The sequence below is a fragment of the Brassica napus genome, chromosome A5 (assembly GCF_020379485.1).
Source record: "Brassica napus cultivar Da-Ae chromosome A5, Da-Ae, whole genome shotgun sequence".
NCBI classification, from domain to species: Eukaryota; Viridiplantae; Streptophyta; class Magnoliopsida; order Brassicales; family Brassicaceae; genus Brassica; species Brassica napus.
This window is the reverse complement of record NC_063438.1, coordinates 3,687,804-3,702,698: the sequence shown is the minus strand read 5'-3', so window position 1 is coordinate 3,702,698 and position 14,895 is coordinate 3,687,804. Positions and strand designations below refer to the sequence as shown.

Below are 14,895 nucleotides of genomic sequence, written 5' to 3'. Positions count from 1 at the left end.
GTGAAGGATTATCACAAAGAAGAGATATCACCAAGATGCGCGATGATGATAGACATCTCCAAAGCTTTCGACTCGGTGCAGTGGCCCTTTCTCCTTACTACTCTGAGAGCTCTTGGTCTTCCTGAAAGGTTTATTCACTGGATATCTCTATGCATAACTACGGCCTCATTTTCAGTTCAGATTAACGGGGAACTGGCTGGATATTTCCAAAGCAAAAGGGGATTAAGACAGGGTTGTTCGCTATCGCCATATTTGTTTGTGGTCTGTATGAATGTTCTGTCTAAAATGTTGGATGAAGCAGTGAAGAAAGGGAGGATAGGATACCATCCAAAATGCAAAAACATAGACTTAACACATCTATGTTTTGCAGATGATTTGATGGTATTTACGGATGGAAGCAAAAGGTCAGTGGAAGAGATTTTAAAAGTCTTTGATACATTCGACAGGATGACTGGATTGAAAATTAGCTTGGAGAAATCTACTCTGTTCCTAGCAGGAGTGTCAGCTCAGAAACAGGAGGAAATTCGCAGTCACTTCCCGTTTGCAACAGGAAAGCTCCCGGTTCGTTACCTCGGCCTTCCCCTGCTGACAAAAAATATGACAGTGCTGGATTATTTGCCACTGATAGAGAAGATAAGGAAAAGAATTGGCTCCTGGACAGGGAGGTTCTTGTCTTATGCTGGACGCCTGCAACTGATACAGTCAGTCATCACAAGCTTGGCAAATTTCTGGATGGCTGCGTTCAAGCTTCCTAGCAGTTGTTTGAAGGAAATAGAAAGACTATGCTCTGCTTTTCTTTGGTCCGGTCCAGGCTTGAACAATAAAAAGGCGAAGGTCTCTTGGTCTGAGGTCAGTAGAACGAAACAAGAAGGAGGATTGGGGTTAAGGAAGCTGAAGGATGTCAACTTGGTAAGTTGTTTGAAGTTACTTTGGAGGATTCTGTCTGCAGAGTCGCTGTGGGTAAATTGGGTGAAAATATATCTCATCCGTAAAGGCTCGTTGTGGACGGTTAAAGAGAACACTCAAGCTGGTTCATGGATGTGGAAAAAATTATTGAAGTATAGAGATGTGGCAAAAAGGATGTATAAAGTGGATGTGAAGAATGGGAAGAGGACATCTTTCTGGTTTGAGAGCTGGTCATCTTTGGGTTGTCTGAAGGATGTACTAGGAGAAGGAAGTAACATTGATATGGGTATCTCAATAAACGCAACAGTAGAAGAAAGTTGGACGCATCGCCGAAGAGAGCATAGAGTGGTGATTCTTAATAAGGTTGAGTTGGAGATTGAAGTGAGCAGAGCTGGCAGAGTACATGAGGAAGACGTCTCGTTGTGGGTAAATGGAAAGGGGAGCTATAAGAGATCCTTTTCATCGAGGGAAACATGGGAGGTTATCAGGGAAAAACACCAACTGTGTCACTGGCATGAAGCAGTTTGGTTTAAATATGCGACTCCAAAATACTCCTTTATTTTGTGGACTGCATTAAAAGGACGACTCCCAACTGGAGACAGAATGAGGCAGTGGGGTGGAAACGTCAATATATCATGTGTGCTGTGTAATGAGCCTCTGGAAACCTTGGAGCATCTATTTTTTGAGTGTGCTTACTCTGCTCAGGTTTGGGGAATGTTGCTGAAAGGTATTTTGCGAGGTGCATACACAGTGAGATGGGAAGGCTTATTGAGGATAATGAGAGATTTGACAAGGGGGAAGATGCAGTTGTTCCTTATAAAATATATGTTTCAAGCAGCAGTGTATATGATATGGAGAGAGAGGAATAGGAGACGTCATGGAGAGGCTGCAACTCCATCGATACTCTTAGCAAAGTTGCTGGATAAAAACATGAGGAACAAGCTTACCATTATACAAAGAAGAGGTGATATCAAGATGGGAGAAGGGATGCAGTATTGGTTTGCTACAAGATAGAAGTTTTATAATTTTTGAAAAATTTGTGAAGTTGATATAGGAAAGGGATAGAAGTTAACACAAAAGTTTAGGAAAGGACACATGATGTAAAAAGGTCTTTTTCTTTTGAATTCAATTTAATATTCAATTCAAAAAAAAAAAAAAAAAAAAAAGAAAAGAAGATGAACAATATCTTCAAAACATACAATCAATATCCTTGAAGATTGTCTTCTGAATAGTTCTTCTGTCGCTTGATTGCTTGAACGCTACAGTGGGAGCAATTCTGCAACTCCTCCTCTGGTGTTCAAGCACGAGCTCACCAGCTAACCAATCCAGCTTCTCGAAATTGCTTTCTTCACTGATTTTTTTACCACCAAACATAACCGATTCCACATTCTTCTGCTTCAACATCTCTTCCGCTACTCCCACAAGCATATTCACATTGCTTGCACTAGCGTCCGTGTCTATGTTTGGTCTGCACGGACCAAAGCTTGACCCATCCGCCTATTAAAAATCACACGAATAATGAATCTAGTATTAATTTACTAAGGATTTTAGTTAATTTTTAAACAAACTTGAATGCTTATATTTATGTAAATTATCTTTTTAAATTTATGGACTATAAACTAATGTTTAACTTGACTATACTCATGAACGGCTCTGGTTACAATAACCACTTTTCAATGACATGAATTACAATTACCACATAAGCTTTTACCTGAATACGAACGTAGTTACTCCTCCTACACTGACCAAACGCCATGGAAACAGCCTGGTCCACAGTATCGGCCGCACCATCAGCAGATATCCGAACCGCGGGTCGAGCCCATTGCTTAGCCTTCCACTTCATAACCTGATCACATTCATACTTAACATCCACCAACTGTCCCGTACCAAGAGACAGCACAAGCAAATCCTCAACGCCTCTAACGAACGGAAACTCCTCCTTGTTATGCAACACATGAGTGATCGCAGCAGCAGTCGGATTACTCATCGCTAACCCACCATCAACCGCAACGCAACGCGTTTTACCATCCACCGATCTCATCTCCACAGGCTCAAACACACCCGGCTCGGCCCACGTGGCTCTACAAACCTCCCACAGCTTGAAATCGTAGCCGTCCGTTTCCAACGCGTCGGCGCGCGAGAAAAGGAACGGCGCGGAGCTCGTGAGGTCGTAACAAGGAATCAGAACCGGTTTAAGCGTGTCCTTGAGCGTCATCTCAGCGAATGACTCCTTCATCGACTTCTCCAGCTTCTTCGAACCCGAACCGGTTTTCATAACCCGGTTTAGTATCCTCCCGGTCCCGGACGCTGGTTTATAAAATCTTTTACCGTTCTTCGCTAAAAACCTCCACGTGTCATCCGCGTTAAAGATCGGACGGTCACCGTCGCTCGAAGCGAAAAGCATCGCCGTGAAAACTCCACCGATGCCTGAACCGGAAGCGACGTCGAAGTAGTCGGCGATTCGGGCGTTCGGGTCGCCCGACTTCGATTTCAACGCTTGCTCCAGATAAGCCAAAGCCTTCCCTGGTATGATCCCTCTCATCCCGCCGCCGTCGATGCTCAGAACACAGACTTTACCTCTCTGGTTCTTGACTGACCCCTGAACGACGCCGTTTTCAGCAACCGTTGGTGACGTTTCTTGCTCGGGGCTCGTGTCATCGTACCCGAAAAGAAACTTGCTTTCGAGAATGGAGAAAATCTCGTAGCTGAGCTTATCCGTGTCAATGCTCGGCTCCTGCATATCCGCCGCCGCCGCCGTCGTGACTCCGCCGCTGCTCTGTTTTATTAAATGATGCTTGACGGTGCCCGACGGTGATTTTCCGATGGAGTCAACTGGTTTGTTGTGTACTCTTTGCATCGTGATCAAAACAGAGTATATTTAATAATAATCTACTACACACTTTCTCTAGGCATTATCGATAAGACAGAACCGTAAAGACAAATCTAATCTGTCATAAGAACACGAGAAACAGAGAGTATGGACAGTCTCCGTCGTAACAGTTCTTACAGAAGGGAGATGACAAAGTAAAGTAAAAGAGCAATGCTTTTGTTTTTCTTCTTGTCTCTGTCTCTCTCTCTCTCTTTATGGGAGAATGACTCTATCTACATACGCCTTGAGAAGACAAAAAGAGTCAATAAATCACGGAGGAAGAAGCTAGCAAGAACACAGAACCTGCAAAGGATCTATTTTTAAAGTATCTCTCACTACGCGTGACTTTTTATTACAAAGAATTTAACAAAGGAATGGCCATAAATAATAAAGAACGAGAGCTGCAGTTGCATACGTACGTACGTATAATGTTTTTTAAGTTTCTGTGACAATTATTTAAATGTATTTTTATGTTTTATGTACCTGCCAAATATTCCAAAGAATTGAGAATTTGATGTGTGTATTTTTGCTGAAAAGTCATTCTATAATCATGTAATATGGTGGGGATAAGGACGATAAGGTGGCGGTGGTTGTTACATATGAATACAACGACCGATAATACAAATATTTTCTTCATACCATGTATATCATATTATCATCTATATGATTGATGAAGACGATGTATTTCTATATTTATGTACTTAAATATAATTAAAAGACCAATAATGTGCATGTAATCAACTCTCTCATACTTACACGAACAGCAGAGGAAAAATTTCAGTAAGACTTGACCAATAATGTACGGTAAACGTTATATGCGTCTGACTAATATGATTGCTACACTGATCACAGCCAATGATGTCAAAGGTTACATATGTGCTCACAGTCCGAATCAGTAGCAACTCAAATGGATGGAGGAGACTCAAAATAACTAATGTAAAAACTATAAAATCCAAAAAAAACATTAAATAGTATGGATTTTACCTTCAAATGCGTAAAACATTCATTAAATGTGCAGTACGTACTAGGTAGGGTATACCAAAGATACAGACAACAACAAAGTTTCCAAAGCTAAAGACAATAATAGCCAAAGAGTAAATGCCAATGTATAGTACTTGATAAGTTGCCTAGAATTCTTCTTATTAGTGGATCATGTGGTATGATTTGGTCATATCTCAAATTAAATTGGCCACTCTGTTTTTAAGCTATCTTGACAGTGACAATAAATTAAGGTCAATCACGAGCTCTAGTAACTGTGATCTCAGTCACTTGACAATCAAGGAAAACCATGTACATTATGGATATCAATCCTTTTAATTTTGTAATTGTATTTACTCTATATTTCTTTTAGTATCTAACTGTAATCTCATAGTTTTTAGGTAAGCAGGCTTGTGCATCCAGGCATGCATTTTTTTGGCTAGATGAACACAAACCTTCATTTTTTTGTTTTTTATTGGCAGTCTAAAAACAACAAAAGCTTAATCCATAGGAATCTGATACCATGATAACATTTGGCTTGATTTCTTTGACTCTTAGAATTCTACTACTTCTTGTCCATATTATTTCAATTTTCAGTACATAGATATGATCTTAATATTCAAACCTACTCAAAGGGAATCAACTTATGTTCTGACTCCCAATAACATGATTACATGAATAAGCTTCAAGATATCAACAAAGTCCTTGCCAACGTCAATGGTCCTAATTAACTAACATTTAAGAATGCCAAAAGAGAAATAAAATGGTCTTCTTTCTCTAAAATTTGATCCAATGTTATAACACATATAAATAACTTAATTAATATCCAGAACTTTGTTCCATATCTAGCCCAAAAGAAAGGAAAAAAAAAACACAATTTTCTGCCATCGATCACGCGAAAAGAATATGAAGCAAAATGATTAAAAATATGTTTAGTGGTGTAATAGGACTCTTGTCGCAACAAGAATCTAGTGAAGAATTCATTCACATGAATTGATCAATGTTCACTAACGTAAGAATAATATATATTCTATAATAATTAATGTACATTTCATTATCAGTTATCTACCAATGTATGTTCTTACGTTAGTGAACTATATAAACAATTCATAATCAAGTGGATAGTATTATAGAGAAACTAAACAGCAATGGTAGTGTATCCCTATAGCTAGTTATATGGTAGAGACATGTGACATTCTCTTATAAACCCAAATTTTTATTTACGAATAATTGTAAATAGGGTTAGAAAAAGTGAGCATTGAAACAAAGTTGGTGAGGTTGGGCACCGACGGGGGTAGAGGTCGACGTCACTGTTGGTCCCCGTAATCTCCGCTCTTTCTTTTGTTCTTACACAAATCCGAACTGTTGATGTTAAGAAAGCTTTTTGAGTCTTTTGATTGTTTGTTCCGCATTTGTCGCTGCTCTCGTGACTACACTTTTGACTTCTTTGCAACAAATTTTACTCTCTTCTTTTTGTCCTTTTTACCATAATTTAAGAAGTGTGTACTTAGCTATCCCGTGATACTTGATCCGTTTCATGTTTGATACGTAGCAATTACATGACAAATACTAAAGACTGAGAATGCCATCTCTTACTTCATCTTATTGTCCTTCTTGACTTCTTCTAACAAGACTCAAAGAGTCAAGTTGGGGTACTATGATTCCGACAAGAATCGACAGGTTTGAAACCAAAAGGACGAAGAAGTAACATAATGGACACTGGAGTGATAAAATTAATCTGACGAACATAAAAGGACCAAAAGGTATAGTACTAGTAAACCTTGTTTTATCCATAAAAGTAATACAACTACTAGATATTGACCCGCCCTCGAGAGGGCGGGTAATTTTTTTTGTTTTAAAACTTTTTACCTAATATAATTTATATGTTTGTGTGTTTGTATAATTATATTTTTTGTATGATATAAATTTAATAGAACATATAATTTTTGTAAATATATTAGATAAATCAAGTTTCATAAGTATACAATTGTGCATTTTTTTGTACCAAATATATATATTTTTTGTAATCATATTTATGTTTTTATCTGTGATCATATTTGCGTTTTTTTTAAATGATTAGTAAAGTATTTTGATAATTGTATTAAATTCGCTGACAACAAAAAAAGAGTTGTATTAAATTTATTATATTGTTAAACTATACACCATAGCCTTTTTACACATCAATATGATACTTAATTTTCAAACAGTATTTTTTTTAAACATAACAAACCCTTTATATAGTTTTGTTTAGTAATCTATACTATTATCTGAGAAGTGATTTTGCTTAGTTATCATCTTCTCTATAATTTTAGGTAATTTTGATTATTTGTCATTGTTTATTGTTTATTTGTCTTATTTTTCATAATTTTAGGAAATTTACTTATTCTTTATGTTTTAATAATTTTATTTTTTTTTCTTATTTGTCTCCACATTTTAAATTATATATATATATAATATATATTATATATTTCATATTCTTAGTAATTTTAATTCACAATTTTAATTATTTATAATTAAAATAAATAAGAGGACGGCGATAGAAACGATTGTGGGGAAGGAAAAACTTTTAGTTTAAAAAATTGTTAAAAATATGAGGGCATATTTTACGGGATTAAGGAGTTAGATGACCAAATTTCGAAATTAATTTTAGAATAATTGATTTGATTCCTGGAATGTTCTTGTTTTATTGGATAAATAATTAAAAAAATAGATATGCTCCATATTATTAAGATACAATCGATTATTAACTATATGGTATTAAGGTTACGTACATATTATTAGCTATTGATAATATGGTGGTAAGTCCAGAAAATATATTAGTTGCTCATTTAACTGATAGTAGATAATGGTCCCGATTAGTAGGAAAAAAATTGTTAAAAGAAAAGAAATTAGATATAAATAAAGGTTCCCTATATTGTCGCTGTGATTATGACGTGGGGGTTACTTAAGTTTGATAGGCGTGTGAAGGATAAAAACTAAAGCTAATAAGGAATAGTGGTTAGGTTGAAAAATTACATAAAGGGGTGGTTATGTTCGAAAATGATGGATGCATGTATTGTTGCCATTAATTGTTGGATCTAACTTTCATCAATGGGTCACACTGCTGTTTTAATAGAATAGATGTTTTCATTCTCTTGATAGAAACCTTTTAACTTTCTTTTTGGGCTTCCATGTTATAGGGCTCCAGTGAGTCAGTGTGTGAGAAGAAAGCTACGAATCTACCCATACACTCATCAATTGTGTGATTGCAGTTACGTTACATGTTCTAAGCTTTTCTGCAATCAACCCAGGCACTAAATATAGACCCAAGGAGAACAGGGAAACCCAATTGAGTTATACAAAATGTACTATTGAGATATTTAGATAGAGATAGTCATATGGTTTCCTCAGCTTTTCATACGAAGATGCACTGTCTTTGCTAACTTCCCCTTTAGCATTCGGTTGGTGAGAAAACCTCACATCGAAAATATGAAAGGAATTTAAGTAATGTATAAGGGATTTGGGTCAATTTCACTTATGTCAATTGGTTTTAAGTTGGAAACTTAAGAAACTTGACATGATATCAGAGCGGGCTACCTATTAATCTGGTCCGGAAAGTGGTTCAATCATCCCATTAGCTGATGGTCCATAGAAGGTTCAGTTCCACCGAAATTGCTAGAAAATAAAGCATTTTTCAGAGAAACTATGATGGATTTTATAAGATTAATGGTTATATAGACTTAATTAATATATAAAACACTTGGGTCAATCCACTTATTGTCAATTTTTTGGGCTTCCAACACATTCACCAATTTTACACTATTTTTTCTCCATAAATAGGAAAGACCAAGAAAAAATCTTCCTTGCCTAGCAAAACCAGCAAGAAGTGTCAAATTTGTTTGGGTGGCATCTTCTCTCTGTCTTCTGGCATCTATAACAATATTGATGAGGATGTTACTATCTTCTATTACTCCAACATAGTAGAGCTCCAGAAGAAGTGTTATGGTAATGTGTTTCATGCCTTTAAGTTTCTGTCTGCATTTAATTCGTCCACGGATTTTTCAGGAATGAAAACTTTCAAGAGCCCTTATGTTAGACAGTCTAACTTAGACTAAGAGAACTCTTTATACATCTGATGAAGTAGTGAAGTATGTTTGTCAAAAATCATTGATATCAGCTAAAGTAGAAGGCCTTGAAAAACAGAGAGCATAAGGTAAAAAGAAAAGGTGTCAAATACTGAATAGGAAAAAACATATACAAAAGAGCAAGACAGGAAACAAACAGAGAGGGCAAACCTGAACAGCTGCTTGTATATCTGAGCTTTTGAGCTTGGCAACTGCTTAACTAACAAATTTGCTAAGGTTAACACCTCCCAGATCATCCATGAGCCCTTCACACTTCTCCTCATTGATCAGTTTAATTTCTTGACAACTGTTGTATTGCGCTTGATACTAGAATCCAGAGTCCTAAGATACATTGCAATGCAACATGGAGGCTCTCTCTCTCAAACTACAAGTTCCAAACTAGATTCATCCAAAACCGTTAGCTGCCAAGACTACCGACATAAAGACATAACACGTTTTATTAGATGGTCGTAGAAGAACTCGTCTTTTAGATGATCAAGAAAGACAGTGACGTAAAGACATGACATGTTTGTAAGTCACGAGTCAATAATAAATTAAATAAAAACGAAAACTTTATTACTAACGAGCCAATAATAAATTAAATAAAAATGAAAACTTTACATTTTTTTCCTCTGATCATCAAAGCCTCTCTCTTCCCTTCTTGACCTTGGACGATGCACCCACACACACAAACAATCAATTCATTCTTCTTCTTATTCTCTTCCTCATGGCGGTTTCTCACCGTCTCTTCAGGCTGTTCTCGCCGTTTACGCCGGCAAAGAATAATCTTTCTTCTTTCTTGATCAGGTCTCTGTCTTCTTCTTCTCCCCATGGGCCATCGCTGGACCCTGAGATCGATCTCAAAGAAGCTGCGGCGGAGCTGGAAAAGTCCTCCTCTCCTTCTTCTTCTCCTTCTTGGACCAAAGGAAGAAACTTTCACTGGGTGTTTCTTGGATGTCCCGGTGTTGGTAAAGGCACCTACGCCTCTCGTCTCTCCACCCTCCTCGGCGTTCCTCATATCGCCACCGGTGATCTCGTACGCGAAGAGCTTTCCTCCTCTGGTCTCCTCTCCTCTCAGGTCAGCCAATAATTTCAAATTTAGGATCTTTTTGTTATGTTGTCAATAGATTCTATGATGTGTCTGAGAAACATAATCTTGTGTTGTGTCTGAATTGGTGTTAGCTAAAGGAGCTTGTTAACCATGGCAAATTGGTTCCTGATGAATTCATTATAAGCTTGTTATCAAAGCGTCTCGAAGCTGGCAAGGAGAAGGGCGAATCTGGTTACATTCTTGATGGGTTTCCAAGAACCGTGACACAAGCGGTGAGCAGTTCAATTTAGACTATCTTGCAGAGAAGCCTTTTGACATGACATCCTCTCTGTGTGTCTTGTAGGAAATACTGGAGGGAGTAATTAATGTTGATCTAGTGATCAACCTGAAGCTGAAGGAAGAGGCGTTGCTAGCTAAATGTCTAGGGAGGAGGATATGCAGTGAGTGTGGTGCAAACTATAACGTTGCATGCATTGATATCAAAGGTGGTGATGGTGATGATAGAATGTATATGCCTCCGCTTCTTCCTCCACCTAAGTGTGAATCTAAGCTTATCACCCGAGCTGATGACACTGAAGAAGTTGTCAAGGAAAGACTCCGGGTTTACAACAAAATGGTATATGTTCTTCTTTCAAACTTTCGTATAGAATTTAGCAGTTTTTGTTACATGTTTGTGCTTCTTGTCACACAGACTCAACCAGTGGAGGAGTTCTACAGGAAGCGTGGGAAGCTGTTGGAGTTTGAATTACCAGGTGGAATCCCACAGTCATGGCCGAAACTTCTTAGAGCGTTACACCTTGAGGATGATAAACAGTCTGCAATAGCCTAGTCTCTCTGTTCCTACATTCTTTGCTCGAGAAATCCTCCTCGTGCATATGCTTAAGATAGTGAATAAAAGAGATACATGTCCCTATTATTGTGACATCACAAACTAATGCATACATTATATAGCGAAGTTTTCTTTGTGTGGATTCTAGTCCACCATAGATTGTTGACAATGATTTTCGTTTAGTCTGAATCAATGCTTATCGTTTACAATGTTCATTGAGAAGCATGAGTTCGGTTCTTGTACAAAAAAGGTATTCAAAAGTGTTTGGATGAAACTTACAAGTGTATTTTGCTTGAACAAGCTTGCACTCTCTTCTTTCATCAAGAAATCAATCAAACACGGATCCGAAAAACAAAACCATACATGTTGATGTGGACTAACGTACATGAGATCAAACGTTGTGGATTCATCAACAACGCCTTTTAAATATTTTGCTTGATCATCTCTGAGCGCCTTTAGTCCCAAGGGTTGAACCTGAAGCAGCTTGGGAGTTACGACGGAACAGATTCTGCCAGTTCTTGTAATTTCTTCAGACCGAAGGTGGCTATAAGTTCCATCGAGACAAAACATTCACAAGGTTTAGCCTCTTCTTCTTCTTCTTTGATACCGCATGTGAGTTTAAGCTTTTCTGCTTCAGACTCAGCTTCCTGTGCTTCCTCAAGTAGAAGATTAGCTTCCTCGAGATCACTAAGCTCTAGAGCAGCTGATCTCTCAGCTTTCGCAGTGCCACTGTCAATCCGCAACCTCTGGAATCTACTCACAGACAATTCCTTTTCTTTCGACAAAATCAACCTCTCTAACTCTTGTAACCTCTTGATTGTTTCTTCAATCTCCTGCTCTGCTCTCTCGAGCTCAGCGTTGGCTTGTCCTGTTTCGGTCTGTATTTTATCCTTCTCCAGATTTAAAGACTTTAATTCTGCTGCTATTCTTCCCGCTTCTTTGAAGTTTCTCGTTGACGCAGCCACTTTCTTCTCTGCTTCAAGCTCCGGCATCCTTTTCTCTATGAACATAATTTTATCCATGAATGATGTAATGTTCTGTTGGATGATCGACTTTCTAGAAGATTGCTCCTGTAAACAAAGAGGCAAGATCGATAAAGACTTATACAAACTACTGGCTGCATGTACTTAATATTAAAACTGGACACTGAAATTACAAGATGACATTTACATGAATCAATACCATATTTGTCTTACAGTCATTAAAACTTCTTCTCAGATCATATGTGAGGAAATGGCATGTACCACCAGACTAAAGAGAGACTCTTTTCAATAATATGCACTTTCTGGATAAGTAACTATAGATCTATAACCTTGTGCACAGTCTTGTTTCAAACATGAACAGAGGTGGAACAAGATTCATAATATATCATGTTGCAGAAAAGGAGGACGAAGAATAGAAAGTAGATAAGTACCTTTAGGGACTCTCGGGTACTGGAAACTTCCTCCTGTAGCCTCTGGACTTCCTCAGAGAGCTTCTCTTCGATACTAACAAGCTTGGCTCTCTCTTCTCTAGTCTTTGACACATATGACATCAGAGTTTTTCTCAGTTTAATAACTTCCTCATATTCATTTGCTTCATCTGCCGAAACACTGACAAGTTCACGGAGTTTAGCCCCTCTCTCCTTCTCAGATGCCACGAACTCGTCCACGTCTTTCTTTTTCCTTGACAAAGCTTCAGTCTCCGTATCAACCTGGGAGAGACCCGCTTGCAAGTCGCTGAACATTTTATCCATGCTTGCTTGCAACTCCTTGTAGCCAGAGACCACACTATTAATTCTCTCCTCAACTGCCTTTATCTGGGAATCGTTCTCGTCAATCTCCTTCTCCTTTGCCTTCACCAGAGCAAGTAGCTCCTCAAGTTCTTCAGACAAATGTTCTTTCTTCTTACGCAGCATCTCCTTTTCTTTCATCTCTTGCTCAACAGACCCCTCAAGAGTATCATTTAATGACAATCGAACGTTATCAACTATGACAAACTCTATATCCAGTTCGACTTTTCTGAACTCTACATCTTCACAACATGAATTCCATTTCCCCGTTTCCTCTACACAAAAAGCATCTGCCTTTTCCAGAATCGACTCAGCTTCATTCTCTGCATCCTATAGAGATAACAGTCACAGTAAAAACCTTATGAATCTCTACTACTAGCAGAAGTACATAGATGCAACTAGACATGTACACATTTATCCGGAACCAAAGAACCGAAGGTTCCGGTTTGGATCAAAATACCTAAAAAAACTGAATTACCAGAATTCTTTTTTTATCCGAAATATTTAAAATTATCCAAATTTTTATCTGAAAACCTTAAAAATCTGATATTTAATCCGAAAAACCTGAATTTTTGGACTTTTTACCCGAATCAGAACCGAACCAAATGGGATCGGAAATTACTTCGGATATTAGCAGTTTCCAACTTTGTTAACCAAACCGAACCGAAAACCAAAATAGCCAATTCGAATTTTCTAAATATCCAAACCTATACTAAACCTCTAGAACCGAAGAAGCAGATGCAACAACAATGACAATGAACATACCGTGCAAAATCCACGAAGCAGAGAGGCAGATTCTTCTTCAGCTGCAATCTGAGAGAGGAGGACTTCCTCCATCTTGGACTCAATAGCGTCACAATCAGACTCGGCTTGACGGTGCAATGCCATGAGAGAAAGCTTATCTCTTTCAGCATCAGCTAGGCTTTCGCTGATCTTTTCAGCCGCATCGAAATCCTCAGCCTCGATAGCTTCCTCAAGCTGCTTCTCGAGCTCGTCGTGGGCTTTGGAAGCTAATCTGAGATTCTCAGATGCTTGCCTTCTCTTCCTGATAGCATTCTTGCGAGAAGAAGTAACAGAAGCTGCTAAGGCACGTGCAAGTTTTAGCTTCCCTTCGATCTGAGCCTTGACTGAGTCCAAAGGCTGATCAACCACGGAATCAGCCGGTTCTTGATTAACGGAATCCGTTACTTGATTAACGGAATCTGATAACTGACTGACGGAATCCGTTACTTGATTGACGGAATCTGATAACTGGCTGACGGAATCGTCGTCTTCGTCGTCGTTAGTTTCGTGCCTACCGTATCCGATTCTTAACCCGCCGGATCTCTTCTTCCTCCGCGACACCTGCCGCCTCATGGAGGAGGAGGAGGAAGAAGAAGACGGTAAGGGAGATTGATGAGTAACTGCCTCAGGTACGTGTTGGACCGGAGTCACTATCGTTAAGTCGGAGAACATATCTTCGTCCAGAGGCTCAGACATCGTCTCCGTCGACTCTGCCGCCGGAGCCGTGATCACTGTCGTCTCCGCCTCCTTCGAAGGCGGCAAAATTGCGGGTGAGCTGTCGCTGAGAAGAGACGAAGAGGGCGTGAATAGCTCCATCCCCTCGAAAAGGGAATCCATGTCGTCGCCACCATCCATCGCTAGATCCGATCACCACCGGTAAACTCAGAGAGGTGAGTGGATCTGTCTTTTGTTGCTCAGTTGTATTTCACTTTACTATTAACTAATTCAATAGTAATGAACAAATGGGCCGACTTCTAAATGGGCCGACTTTTAATGGGCTTCGACTATACGTAAGGATTTTGGGCTGAGGAAGCGCATAACCGAATGCGTCATCGAGGAGAAGAGGTTCCTGACCTCAACTTTGGGTGGTGTTTGCTCACATGTGTGCGGCATCCTAAGCTGGCATGAGATGACCACTCTCTACATCGTCATCGAAACACTGCTGGTCACAAGGTCACCTCTTCTTATTGTACCAGAACTGGGAGCGGAGATTCTCAACGTTGAGAAAGCTGTGAGAGCAGTCCTGAATAGCAATATGCCACAGTTTTTCACGATTCTGCACCCACCTCATGAGACCCAGGTGGTGATGAGAGCAAATTTTCCAAAGTTGGCTGCCATTGCTACCAAGCTCAAAGGCTATGCTGAGACTAATGCTAGGCATGTGGATTATTCAGGAAAGCTGGAGGAATGGGTCAATATTCATAATGGTCAGGTAGGACAGCGAGCTTTCTTCCAGACAATGGATTACTTGACTCAGTTCAGCCGAGCTGATGAAGACTGAACAACCAGCCTCTCTTTTCCTTAAGTTCTATGTTGTTTCAGTTATTTGTTTTATTCTCAGCAAACTTAGTTTTCAGTCGGATGTTTTCAGAGTTCCGTTTTGTT

At 39.0% G+C, this 14,895-nt stretch overlaps 3 protein-coding genes across 3 annotated transcripts; 1 reads left to right on the top strand and 2 right to left on the bottom strand.

The window, feature by feature from the left end:
• Positions 1–2,076: 2,076 nt before the first annotated feature.
• On the bottom strand, positions 2,077–4,208 carry LOC106450991 (patatin-like protein 6). The gene is made up of 2 exons (XM_013892833.3): positions 2,618–4,208; positions 2,077–2,403 (listed from the first exon to the last, which is right to left on the bottom strand). The coding sequence occupies exons 1-2, from the start codon at positions 3,761–3,763 to the stop codon at positions 2,095–2,097; spliced, it is 1,455 nt and encodes a 484-aa protein (XP_013748287.2). The 5' UTR covers positions 3,764–4,208; the 3' UTR covers positions 2,077–2,094.
• Positions 4,209–9,476: 5,268 nt separating this feature from the next.
• LOC106450993 (probable adenylate kinase 6, chloroplastic) lies at positions 9,477–10,951 on the top strand. Its single transcript, XM_013892835.3, has 4 exons — positions 9,477–9,934; positions 10,039–10,179; positions 10,251–10,523; positions 10,599–10,951. The coding sequence occupies exons 1-4, from the start codon at positions 9,584–9,586 to the stop codon at positions 10,734–10,736; spliced, it is 903 nt and encodes a 300-aa protein (XP_013748289.2). The 5' UTR covers positions 9,477–9,583; the 3' UTR covers positions 10,737–10,951.
• A 19-nt stretch (positions 10,952–10,970) lies between these two features.
• On the bottom strand, positions 10,971–14,220 carry LOC111215550 (myosin-13). The gene is made up of 3 exons (XM_022719167.2): positions 13,273–14,220; positions 12,151–12,837; positions 10,971–11,806 (listed from the first exon to the last, which is right to left on the bottom strand). Exons 1-3 carry the CDS (start codon positions 14,143–14,145, stop codon positions 11,228–11,230), a joined length of 2,139 nt encoding a protein of 712 aa, XP_022574888.2. The 5' UTR covers positions 14,146–14,220; the 3' UTR covers positions 10,971–11,227.
• Positions 14,221–14,895: the final 675 nt, after the last annotated feature.

Bases quoted from the DNA above. Each gene is read 5' to 3' on its own strand.
- LOC106450991 (XM_013892833.3), bottom strand. From the start codon at position 3,763: ATGCAAAGAGTACACAACAAACCAGTTGACTCCATCGGAAAATCACCG. The intron at 2,404-2,617 runs GTAAAAGCTTAT...GATTTTTAATAG, and splicing joins GTAACTACGTTCGTATTCAG to GCGGATGGGTCAAGCTTTGG.
- LOC106450993 (XM_013892835.3), top strand. From the start codon at position 9,584: ATGGCGGTTTCTCACCGTCTCTTCAGGCTGTTCTCGCCGTTTACGCCG. The intron at 9,935-10,038 runs GTCAGCCAATAA...AATTGGTGTTAG, and splicing joins CTGGTCTCCTCTCCTCTCAG to CTAAAGGAGCTTGTTAACCA. The intron at 10,524-10,598 runs GTATATGTTCTT...CTTGTCACACAG, and splicing joins TCCGGGTTTACAACAAAATG to ACTCAACCAGTGGAGGAGTT.
- LOC111215550 (XM_022719167.2), bottom strand. From the start codon at position 14,145: ATGGATGGTGGCGACGACATGGATTCCCTTTTCGAGGGGATGGAGCTA. The intron at 12,838-13,272 runs GTATGTTCATTG...TTATCTCTATAG, and splicing joins TGCTTCGTGGATTTTGCACG to GATGCAGAGAATGAAGCTGA. The intron at 11,807-12,150 runs GTACTTATCTAC...CTTTGTTTACAG, and splicing joins GTACCCGAGAGTCCCTAAAG to GAGCAATCTTCTAGAAAGTC.